The sequence below is a fragment of the Synchiropus splendidus genome, chromosome 8, assembly GCF_027744825.2.
Source record: "Synchiropus splendidus isolate RoL2022-P1 chromosome 8, RoL_Sspl_1.0, whole genome shotgun sequence".
Lineage (NCBI taxonomy): Eukaryota > Metazoa > Chordata > Actinopteri > Syngnathiformes > Callionymidae > Synchiropus > Synchiropus splendidus.
The window spans coordinates 5,499,468-5,511,912 of NC_071341.1; the positions used below are offsets into that span (position 1 = coordinate 5,499,468).

Sequence of the window (12,445 nt, forward strand, 5' to 3'; positions counted from 1 at the left end):
TGTATAAAAGTACCATGACAGACACAGAGGAAGAGCAGAGCTAGTTTTACCAAGTACAACAGTTTATCTTGAAAGTATAATAGTATAAAAGTATAAAAAAAACATGATTTTCGTCTGAGTTTTCTCAAAGGTCTTGTGTTGATGAGGAGAAAGACTAACCATTGCACAAAGCCTTCTTCAGGAGATCTTAGATTCTCAGTGGGGGGGGATCTCTTACAACATTGACTGAATCCTAACCTTCTTTTTCGGCATCTTGGAAGACGCTTTTACTGTCAGGGAAGATAAAACAAAAAAACTGTCATTGCCAATCACAGCAACTGATCACATGTGACAGCCGGTGCTCTGATGAAGCCCCCACTGTGTGTGATGTATCCACTCCCCCTCCTTTTTCACATCGTGCATACAGAAGGTCTCATCATTTTGATTATAAATTCATTGTCAATCCATGTGATCGGCTCTAATGGGAGCAACCCTAAACCCAAACATCTGTATTTCCAATGCTTCAGAAAGCTGGGGGTCGTATTTTGGTGACTAGTTTGTCAGCGTGCTAAACACTAGTCGTAACATTCATTGAGTAGAAGGCTAAGCACAGCTTGCTCTGACTTCAGTAACACACAGGCTGCAGCTAATAACAATAACCAACACCAGCTGGATTAACGTCAGTAGTCAGTTGAATAATGTGAGGTCAATAATGAGCAGAAGTTTTACTGACCTGTGCACACCGTAATCTGGATAGAATTACTGCATCAATAATATGGTGTTGATACACTATAGCCATAGGTCATCTAATTTTCCTAAGGCTGCAGGCTTCTAATACATCTAGTGTAAAACTTTCCAAGGGGAGTAATATGTCTGATTGTCCACAGGGGCGAAGCCATCCATTTCTGTATTTCTGATCAGTGAGTTCAGGTTGTGACACCTGTCAGATGTGTTTGTCCCATGATGAGCACTTGGTGAGCAACCGTGGAATCCTATTACTGAAAGCTGCGGATTATCATGTTGAGTCGGATAGGCTGGTTCATTCACCCAAGCCCAGATATCAGGTGCTATATTGGTCTAATCTCTATCACTTTTTACAAGTCGAACCTAAACTTCTCACTGGCCATCACACCAGTCCTGCTGCGGATCACGATGATATAATGTTGATCCTGTCTCTCGTGTCTGGCAAGAAAGCTTAGTCACTGTATTTTCTCAATGCTTTGTCCTTTGGACCATATTGTATATCATGGTCATAGGTCCTGCATATAGATGTTGAAATCAGAATCAGCTGACGCTGTGTTGATGGGGCATTTTATCGCCTGCTGGTACCTGGGAAGTCCTTGCTCAGATTCGCCTTGTTGAAGTCACCAACCACAACACATGGAGGATCTGGTCCGCTATAAAGCCTCATAAACGTCCACAGTCGGCGGAATGTATACGGCACTCAGAATGAATGAAGCGAACTCACACGGGGAGTAAAATGGCTTACAGTAGACGAGAAGACATTCCACAGAGGGAGAGCAGTGCTGAAAAGTCACCGTCACGTCCATACACTAGCAGTCGTTGATGTAGAAACACACTCCTCTACCTTTGATTTTGCCAGTGAGCTCTGGAACCCAACTATACCCCCACTATAAAGCTGGAATCCCTCCAGATGACACGCATTGTCTGGTATGAGTTTGCTCAAACACGTCTCCATGAAACAAAAAACTCAAGAGGAAGAAAAGTCCCTGTTCCTTCTCAGCATCAGGGCCAGTTCAGCCATCTTAATGCTGACCAAGCGGATATTGGAGATAAATATCCCGGGAATGGGAGTGCACGATCCTCTTCTGCGAAGGCGGACGTGGGAACCAACACGTTTCCCTCTCCTCCTCAATCTCTTTCATCCAACCGTCCAAGGTGTCGTCCAAATGATGGCACCACCGCCCAGCAGCAGCATGGGCACGCCAATTTTGGTCATATCTCATATTTGCTTTGCCTTCTGCTCACCACGCTTTGACTCCACATCATCACTAGAAGGTACTCTGAGTTGTCAAATATTACAGGATTGTCCTCCACCGTGACCAAGAAATCATCAATGATGATGCTTATTACAATTACTTTACAAATTCAAAGCTCTTGGCACATGCTGTGAAGGCCCTAGTGGCTACTGTGCATGGAAGAACCTTCTGTAGAATCGATCTTATCTGGGTGTCCCAGATGGTCGACATCCCTGTGGCTAGCTATCAATATTGGTCAGTTGAAAAAAAATCTATTTATCTAGATCTATTTTTACACAAATTGCAATTCATAACGCTTAGCATTCCTGCTCAGATAATTAATCTTGATATTATAACTTCCACCTTGTAGTTTGAGCTCATTTCATTGCCATTGTAACTGGGTTCACAACTGAGCAATTATGACAAGAAGCAGAATGTATTTGTTGAACCCTGAAACCCAGTGGTCCTGTTTTTGTTTTACTTGATTTTACTGTTATTACTTGAAGTATAAGAAACTTGATGAACTAATTAGATGTACTCATTTTAATTTCAACACAGCATTCACATCTAATGACAATTTTCTCTTCTTGCAGTGGAGGAATCTGACATCATCGACTTAGAAAAGCGCTACTGGCTGCTGAAAGCTCAGTCCAGAACTGGACGGTTTGACTTGGAAACCTTTGTCCCGCTGGTGTCTCCACCCATCCATGCCACATTGAGTGAAGGTCTGGCACCATTATCAGTGTTAAAATTCTTGTTTGTAAATATTTGTTGCTTTGTGTTCAACACACCAAACAAATGTGTGCATTTATTAGGGTTATTTCATGCCTTTGATGAGAATCGGGACAATCACATTGACTTCAAGGAGATCTCCTGTGGACTGTCTGCATGCTGCAGGGGGCCAGTTGCTGAAAGGCAGAAATGTAAGATACGATCTTGTGCTTCTGTGAAGATGAATGAACTCACTGATTATGAACGATGCAAATTAAGTAAAATGATGAAGTATGTTTTGAGTGTTGTTTTTTTTTCTAATTGCTCTTTTTCTCTACTTTCACAACAGTTTGCTTCAAAGTGTTTGATGTTGACCGCGATGGAGTTCTTTCTCGTACTGAATTGCATGAAATGGTTGTGGCCTTGCTGGAGGTGTGGAAGGACAATCGCATCGACACTTTACCTGTGAGCCTGCAACCTTACAACTTGTGATAAACACATTTTTCTGTAGTTCTAAGAATTCCTTTCTAAGCAACACTGCTGCTCCCATACTATGCCTGGCTGCAAAGACATTTCATTGCTGTTTACCTTGAGCACATCGAGCTAAAGGGGTGTTTTGATTGTCGGTTAAATGTATTAACATATACAAAAACATTTCTTCACAAACCAGTAAGCGTCACGCTAATTGAATTCACTGCAGCAGTGATGCTAGTGGAAGAAGTACAGCGACTAAATGTCTTATGTACTGCACAGCTTCATAATCTGTGATGTCAAACAATCATCATCTTTGTACTAATTTGTTAGAAACTAAAAACAATTGCTTCTCATATGAAACTGAATGAAGTACAATTTGTAATCATTGTGTGCTCTGCAGGAGCACCGCAATAGTGTGTCTGATATAGTGGAGGACATCCTGAAGATGCATGACACCACCAAGGTGAGACTGTTAAAATCTTGGTGAATTTCTTCAGCTACTTTTGCCTTAAACTAGAGCTGAGCTTTAAATCACATTGACTGTATTATAAGTGCTGCACTTATTGGGGGATTTCACCTTCTTGTTTTCTTAGCCACCAGTGTGCGAGTGACCTTAGACCACACAAGGCCCAAGTTCACAATTTCAGTGCTGGTGTTGGTACACTGGGATGAGTCACTTTGAGAAGTCTGAGATGATTTGTGTGAATTTTGCACAATGTTGCCCTTGAACAGGGAACAAGGTGGCAAGAAGAAGTACGATGTGTTAGTGTTTTGTGCCATTTTTTTATGTTGTAGCTTAAAAAAAAATCTCATTTCTCAACCTATGCAGACTGACTCTGAGACAGGCTTGGCGCCTCATTTATAGACGCTGCATACGCCACCTAGTAGTACGCATGTTGACAGCAGAACGAAGAAATAAAAGAATGCACATTAAATCAATAATTTGATATCACACATGAAATACCAGTTTTTATTTGAAAAAATGAATTCATTTATATCATTGCCCCATGCTATGCCACATGTATGTCCATTATTATGAAACTAGTATGAAATTCCTTCGTTTCCCCAAAATGTGCTGCGCTACACAACACGTCATCTTTCCTGCCACGCTTCTCTACAACCTGACTTAGATGATGTTTGCACCATGGTCAAACACATACCAACTGCTATGGCTGTTACAAAAGCCAGTTGTCAAAAAAGATCGACTGGAAACAATCTCACACAGACTGTTCAGATTTCTGAGCTGTAGCTAAAAAACGGATCTTTGATTTCTGTTGAAACAGCAGTTCTTGTTGTCCCTATTGTTTTTCTTTTTGCTGTATTTTTTAATACTAATAATTCTAATTCTGAAGTGTGTCTTTTCCTCTGATCCCCAGAATGGTCACCTGACTTTGGAAGACTACCAGATATGGAGTGTCAAAAGTTCTTTGGCCAATGAATTCCTCAACCTGCTTTTCCAAGTGGGTGCAGGAATCTTGATAAAGTTCAGGTTCTTATAAATGGACATTTGATACAACTGTTTCTCTTACAATTGAAGGTATGTCACATAGTTTTGGGGCTTCGACCAGCAACCCCAGAGGAGGAGGGTCAAATCATCAGGTTTGTCTTCTTCATAATTAATGACTAATCTATTAACATGGCAGATGTGATCCTATGTCTGTTTCTTGTCAATGTCCAGGGGCTGGCTTGAAAGGGAGAGCAGACATGGGCTGCAGCAAGGCCAGAGCTGGTTCCTTATTTCTATGCTTTGGTGGCAGCAGTGGAAGGACTACGTCCAATATGTGAGTTCTACTGGAGCAAGATCATTTATGACAATAATTTATATGATTAACAATGAGCTTGTCAGAGAATTTTTTTAAGATATTGTGGGATTTACCTGGGTCTTAATTCAGATTTTTATTGTGTGTGGTGCAGAATATGGGTGATTTATTTGGATTGTTGGGGCAAATTAAAACAGATGCACATTTTGGAGACATGGCAATTCATCTTAGAATCACTCTGATGTTTTAGTTTAGATGTATCCTAGACAGCCCAGATAGAACATACAGATGCTGTGAAATAGAAGTCTTATTACTGGTAGTTCAATTGGAGAATTGTGAATAAGGGACGTAGCAACATTTTGTGGTGCGAAATAAATATTGACAAAATAAAATTCTTGAATGTGATTATGTAAATTAGTCCTGGATTATACTGTAGGTGTTAAAATTGTGTGGATGCATCTGAAATGTGTAAGGGATGTCCATTTTGTCATTTATTTTAAGCATGTCTGAATTTGAGTTTTCACGACATTTATGATCAAGAAATATTTAAAAAATTACCAATGAGATTGGTTTCATTCTTTCTTTATTTCCATAGCAAAACACAACCACAAGGCCAGTCAAATGACACCTTCCTTATACACATAGCTTCCCAATGTTACGAAAACTTCCCACCTTATAACATTGCATTCATGCCCTTTGGGTCATCCTTAAAACATGATTGGGAAATCCCAGCTGAAGTCATAAACCACTCACTTGGAGTTTTGCTACTGTCTTTTCGTTACTCTAGTTTCAAAGTGGCTAGCCTTTTTGTCCTTATTCATGCCAAAATGTCTGATGTGTGCTTGCTTTGTCTGTTTGAGTATAATTTGCAAGTGTTAAGACTGTGGTATTTATATAACAGAGTCCACCTTGCCATGCTGTTGATGAACCTGTGATACCACTTTGACCAATAACAGGGCCCTGTCTGCTCTTGTGTCCCTGTCCAGGAGCACAAGGGTATTGTGGTGGAACAGCCGTCCATCATGAGCTTGCTGCAGAACTCTCTTGCCTCTGCCAGTGGTGATCCAGCGCCACTGGACCAGCTGGGAAGAGTGGGGAGCTTTGACAGCCCAACCAAAGAGACGTCCTTTGATGCTGTGTCTAGTGCTTCTGAGGCGACAGAGTCAGGTCTGTAGTCATAATATGCTAAACATGGATACTTTATTTGCTCTCTTAAAGAGTATTGATCCACATGCTTGAACAACATTGTAATGTTGTCATCCTTGATGAAGTACTGATTGTGAATGAACTTCCTCCATCTTTTCCTCCATGTCCCTGCAGCCTTGAGTCTTCCTTCTGCGACAGAAAGCTGCTTTGCTCGTCCACATGCCACGGCGGAAAATAATAATCAATGCTTTTCTGCACCGAACGGACACCTTCCCTCCCAGCAGATTGCACAGAGACCTGGCGCCATTGACAACCAGACCCTGGTCACCACTGACCCTGTGAAAGTATGCGCATTGAAGAGTGTGCTGTGTGTGTATGCATTTGTGGAGGGAACAGGAACAGGAAACTTTCCTGGTTTCTTTCTGTGGGGAGCCTAATCCCTGTGCTTGCAATTCAGTTTCTGTCAGTTTATACACTTATTTCTATTTTTTAATCAATATTTGCCCCCTGCCTCTTGTCGCTGGGCATGAGGGCAGTAAGCAGAGGCAGAGTAGATGACTGGCAGCTGAACAGTGTATGTGTCTTTTCTCTGCAGGCGCCAACGTTAACCATGGAGGGAGGACGGCTGAAGCATAGTTTGCAACTTGTGCCTGGTAGAGACTTTGAGGTGGTGCCAGAGCCAGTGTGGCGGGCCCTGTATCATTGGTATGGCGCCAACCTCAGTTTGCCACGACCGGTGAGTCTCATACAAAGTTCATGGGAAACTTCCTTGTATGTATGTAGAAATATATGTTTCTGGTGCATCAACATTTACTACCGTATTTTCCGGACTACAGAGCGCACCAGTATATTAGCCACACCCAGCAAATCTAAGAAGGAAAATGGATTTTTTTCATGCAAAAGTCGCACCAGTCTATAAGCCGCGGATGCACCGTTGCTGTCTGCGCCACAGAAAATGCATGAGAATCACTTCTAGCGATCCTCTAGTACTAGTTTTGAAAACGGGGTCCAGTCTCGAGACTGACTCATGAAACAATCTTGCCAATGTTCTGAACTCCAGTCATGAACTCCTCACATCTTATTTACATTTAAAGTGTATAGAAAACGCTGTTTCCTCCAGTAGATCGTCTCTGTTAGCAGAGCTGCGGACACACGGGCGAAAACAGCGCAATTTGAGCGCTTTCAAGGTAAATAAAACGCCCGTGATGTCATCGGTTTGATGTGACGAAGCTCAATATTTTTGCCAGCAAAGAGCATGCTCATTAGACTCTAAAAACTAGGGATGCTCCGAGAGACAGGGAGAGCACTCAGCTGAAGCAGCTGGCTTCAACCTCTTTCATGAAAGTTCTCACTCTGGACGGTTGCAAACGTTTCAGATTCAGGTGGTGGACCGCGAACGCTGCATCTAACACACACAAGACTGCAGCGGATTCGGCCGCGGTTGATTCCATCTTAAAACGACACCTGAGAAAGGCTGCTCATCTGGTCGCGGTGAAATTAATGATTATTTCTCGGCAAGTGTCGCGAGTGACCGCTGGTTCTTGCAGTTTCACTTTCATGAGCAGCAGAAAACTCTCTGTGCTCCGTCAAGTGCTGGTGTTTTAAATATCGTATTGAATTCGTGGCGTTGATGCCTTTTAACATGCATGTGCTGCAGGATGCAAACTTGACACGACAGACTGAAAAAAGCTTCCGCATTAGACACGCCGTTGCCAAGCGAGTGGCGAGTCGGGAGGGAGGAGCGGACGCATCACAAACCGCGGGCGGTGCCTCATCAGAACGGCTGCTGTCACATGTGCTCGGATTTTGTGACCGGCAATGACAGGCAGTGGTCGGCATTCACAGATCACAAGGAGTTCAGCCTTTCATAATCGGTGGCCGATTGATTGGAATATCCCTGTAAAAATCAATATATTAGCCGCATCGTTTTATAAGCCGTGGGGTTCAGACCGCGAGAAAAAAGTAGCGGCTTATAGTCCGGAAAATATGGTATTACTAATTGAATGCATCAAACATCTGACAATGCAAATGTGCGTAATAGAAAATACATAGATTATAAAATGAATCTTTTTGAGTTTTTTTTTTTTTTATGAGCAACACTTAACTGTCCTCAGTGCCTTTGTTGTGAGGTGGATTGAGAAATATTGACAGTAGTAACAAAGTAATGCCTCACTGGTACTAACATAACGGCTGGTAGTAAAGTTAAGTCAAGCCAACTCCAAACCTCTTAAGTGAAGCTGCGCCATGAGCATCCTCTGGAGCAGCTCACACCAATATTTATCTAATAACTTGACAAACATCATAGAAGTGCAGCATGAAAACAAAGGAGGGACCAGCACTCTTATTCTTTTTCACAGTAATCTAATTACTAAAAAACTTAAGGGAAGTCTCTATTTGTGATTTGTTGTTATTTATGGTTACTTTTCGTGCATCTGGATGTGCTCTGGAGAGACCAGACTTGAGTATCCAGCTCGTAAAGTGAAACCTAGTTCATGATCTGTGAAGTACATTATTTATGTACAATTAAAATTAGGTGTTAGATTGTATCTTTGATGAAGACACAGCCTTGTGAGACGGATGTAATATTTGAAACATTAAAAGCCCATTGCAACTATAGTTTAGGTTATGACACACCTGATTTTGAAGGTCATAGCAGATTGCAGAAACTGTTGGAAATAAATTGTTTCATTTTCCTGAAACAAATGTTTGAGAGCAAGTGCAAAATGTAGGTCAATGCATTGGACTGAGTGTTTCGACCGGTAGAAGGCCCAAATATTGATATACTGTATATAGTTGACTATATACAGTTGCATATATTCTTGCTGACATGTTCATGGAAGTTACCCATAATTGTATGTGGTGCAATAGAGTTTTCTTCCACTATGGCCATGACCAGCTGACACCGTGATCTTCTCAGCTCTAAGAAAAGATAGTGAACATAAAAGCTGTGAGGGAAACCACGTTGGAATGGATCATAATAAGATCTTTGTTCTTTAGGTAATCCTGGAGAGTAAGACCAAGCGACCTGAACTGGAGCTCTTCCCCCGTTACCTCCTCTTCCTCCGCCAGCAGCCTGCCACTCGAACCCCCCAATCCAACATCTGGGTCAATATGGGTATGACCAGCCTGAGAATGCTTCCACCACACTTACCACCGCTCAGAGGTAAAGTAAGCCTGCAGCATGAGCTGAGAAAGCCACCAACCAAAGCTTCACCAGGCACTCCTGCTTTCCTTTTTGTTAACACTGCCTGAGTGGAGTGGGTCCTGATTTCAGCCACAGAATTAATCACGAGTTGAAGAATGGAATAAATACTGATCACTTTGAATCCTCCCAAGTCAAGTTTATCTTCATCAGTCTTGCTTTTCAAATGGTGAATGCACAACAGTCAACAAGATGCCCGACTCCTCTTTGCCCATTACCTGCAATTATATCTGGCTTTAAATACTAACCCTTTGGACGTTTATTTCCATAAAAAATATCCACTTAAATATATTTAAAATTGTGTAGTTTGAAAGAGAGAGAGAGAGAAGAACCGTCATTGTTACCCAAGGTTTGGGATGGAGGTAAATTCACTCATCTTATTAGTATATTATGACATCACCTGGCAGCAGCTATGCTGTATTACAGAACTTGTAGATGTTTGTCCGATGAACTGGAGTTGTTCTTCCTCATCTCTGAAGCTAGGATGATGATCATCACTGTCATTTATGGTGGGACCGTGAACATAGACCATGCAGCCTCCGCTACTCTGAGTAAATACTGTGTATTTTCTCCCATGCCTTTGACCTCACTTGCTGCCATACCAGGAATGAGGCGACAGTTATATGAATAGATAAGATGAGAAGGATGAATGTGATTGTGGAGGATGCCAAGTATGAAGAGACAGTTGTCATGGTCACGCTGAATGGGCTTCTCTCATGGATGGTTGCCAACGAACACTATTTCTGAGGCATTGGCTCTTGAGGCAATGTGACCTGAGGTCACTGCTTACCGCATGTTCCACTGTAGCAGAGCACACGAGTCTGATAAGTACTGTAAGTCACTAGTCTGCAATATTGAGACCCAATAATTGTCTTTGGTTTACGAAACTCTTGCTGAATAACCAGCCTGCAGTGCCTAACATGAATGCAGAATGTTGTAGTGATCAGAAGGAGAAGAGGCTGAAAAATAAAGATACATTGTTAGTATGGAAGGGACTAGTTCGGCCATGAGGCTGCACACTTGCCAAGCAAGTATCTTTTCCCTGGTGAGCGTTCAGATGCAGCTACCTGCTGTGATCTTGGTTCTGCAGGCACTCAGCTGGTTCAACCGAACTCCAGCTCACTGTATAATGAATCTCCAAATTGAATCGCAAGACTGTATGGAGGTAAATTATTAAAATGAAAAGCCCTGCCCTGCAAACCAGTCAATCCTGTAACAGGATTAATCAAAGGCATGGAATCTAATCTGAGTCTAATTGAGACGAACTACTTTGATTGAAAAATCTCCCCATCTCAACGGCTTGCTGCTTCCTTACAACAATCCTCACTCAAACATAAGCGAACTGCACAGTTGTGAGGTTTTTTTTCTATTTGTTCTTATCTACTAAACCTTTGACATAGCATCAATGATTTGTTGTTGGCAGCTTAGCTTCTGTCTAAACTGTGTTTGTGCGTCTGCTGCCTCAGCAGGTAACGTGCCATCTCCTAACGCTCCCCTGAAGCGAGTGTTGGCCTACACCGGCTCGTTCAGTCGCATGGGCACTATCAAAGACATCCATCTCTACCTGTCCCAGCGGCTTCGTATCAAAGAGGAGGACATGAGGCTGTGGCTGTACAACAGTGAGGTCTGGAGACGATTGGCACACTTGGCCTTAAACACACACAAGCAATGCATACTGTACTGAGACGACTTTGGCTTGAGTACAAAGTAGCAATCTCAACATGCTCGATAAAAATGCTTTCAGAAATGTGAAATATTATGAGCTGTTGAAGTTAGAATCACGTTAATACTGAGCTACTGCTCATCTCAGGTTTGTCTGCAGTAATATGCTTTTACATTCTTGATCCCCTGTTTCCTCTGGGGGACGGACAATGTGTGGGATTTGTGAAAATGAAATTCATCCTGTGGAATATGTGGTACGTGGAGCCAGCGCAGTAAATATAAAAACCCAGCATAACATAGCATTCAGCATTTCCCTCGTAGTGGCATTGACGAGATAAAGCATGAAAATAGTTACAAATCTTACATAACTGTGTTAAAAACAGTTCTTTGCTAAGTTTCACTTTTGTGCTGTAGTTTTTTCTTGGAGGAATCATTTGCTGTCTTTTTTGTTGTAGACGTTTGCTCACCGTACATTTGTCACACAGTTACATTTTCACTTTACTCAAGCAAGATCCCCACTGAGGTGTGGAAGTAGACATGCAGTGATCCATGATCAGCTAAGTCAGTTTTCAGTGCAGTATTGATTTTATTAGCGAATGCGAAATCTGAAAAAAATATCCTCATTGGTCTTCATTCCCCTGGAATGATTTACGTCTGTTTTTCTGGGGACATTCGCAAGTGTACTGTGCAGACTACACTGCTTCTACAGGAAAATTCACGAGTCGAGTGGAGTCCTACTCAAGCATTGATTTGTTGCTTTATTTATTAAAATAAATTAAATAAATATTTTTGTGTTTGGTGTATTCACAATTTGCATATAATATTTGTAAATTATATTTCAATGTGTGTGTGTGTGTGTGTGTGTGTGTGTGCGCGCAGAATTACCTCACTCTCTTGGACGATGAGGATCACACTCTGGAAAGTCTGAAAATTTATGACGAGCAGCAGTTGGTCATTGAGGGTAATGCACACAAGCCTTCAAGTGCATTAGAAACTCTAAGGTTAATATTATTATCTGTCTCTTCCACAGTCCGTAACAAAGACATGAGCTGGCCTGAAGAAATGTCCTTCATTGCCAACAGTAGCAAAATGGATCGACACAAAGGTGAGGCAGTTAACTTGAGCACAGGCTTCTAATATTGTGCTCCTCTGTTTCCTTACACCTTTAATATCGTGAGTCATATCTGAGTTTGTTTGTTTCCATAGTAATGATAAACTCAACAGTCTTTAGCTGAATGCTTTTTAATCGCTCAAATGTCCAATGTGAGCTCTGTTGGCACCAGTTTTCCTGGCATTAAAGCTCAACAGCCTCAGCTTTTTACCTTCCACTCACTGCTACTCCCATGGTTTTGCCTTTTGTTCAATATTATACATTGAAGTCCTAGATTGAACTCAGCATCTATTTCTCTGTCATTCTCATCACATACTGTACATGAAATATTATAGGAAGCATGTGTAATGACAATGAGTTTTTTAACCTGCTGCAGTGAGCAGGTAGTAAAGACAATACTATGTTTGATGCCTTATACTTC

The 12,445-nt window shown here is 41.8% G+C and overlaps 1 protein-coding gene across 4 annotated transcripts in view; it reads left to right on the forward strand.

Annotated features, from left to right (window-relative positions):
• Window positions 1-12,445, forward strand: part of usp32 (ubiquitin specific peptidase 32) — a 39,366-nt gene that overhangs the window by 17,545 nt on the left and 9,376 nt on the right. The window contains exons 6-19 of one of the 4 annotated variants that reach the window (XM_053872086.1): window positions 2,552-2,683; window positions 2,774-2,881; window positions 3,019-3,134; window positions 3,544-3,606; window positions 4,520-4,603; window positions 4,681-4,742; window positions 4,822-4,924; window positions 5,890-6,070; window positions 6,224-6,393; window positions 6,645-6,785; window positions 9,047-9,212; window positions 10,718-10,875; window positions 11,793-11,874; window positions 11,944-12,018. In XM_053872086.1, coding sequence (XP_053728061.1) covers window positions 2,552-2,683; window positions 2,774-2,881; window positions 3,019-3,134; window positions 3,544-3,606; window positions 4,520-4,603; window positions 4,681-4,742; window positions 4,822-4,924; window positions 5,890-6,070; window positions 6,224-6,393; window positions 6,645-6,785; window positions 9,047-9,212; window positions 10,718-10,875; window positions 11,793-11,874; window positions 11,944-12,018 — 1,641 coding nt within the window. The remainder of the gene's footprint in view (window positions 1-2,551; window positions 2,684-2,773; window positions 2,882-3,018; window positions 3,135-3,543; window positions 3,607-4,519; window positions 4,604-4,680; window positions 4,743-4,821; window positions 4,925-5,889; window positions 6,071-6,223; window positions 6,394-6,644; window positions 6,786-9,046; window positions 9,213-10,717; window positions 10,876-11,792; window positions 11,875-11,943; window positions 12,019-12,445) is intronic. The other 3 variants (XM_053872087.1, XM_053872089.1, XM_053872088.1) reach the window with 3 other exon arrangements.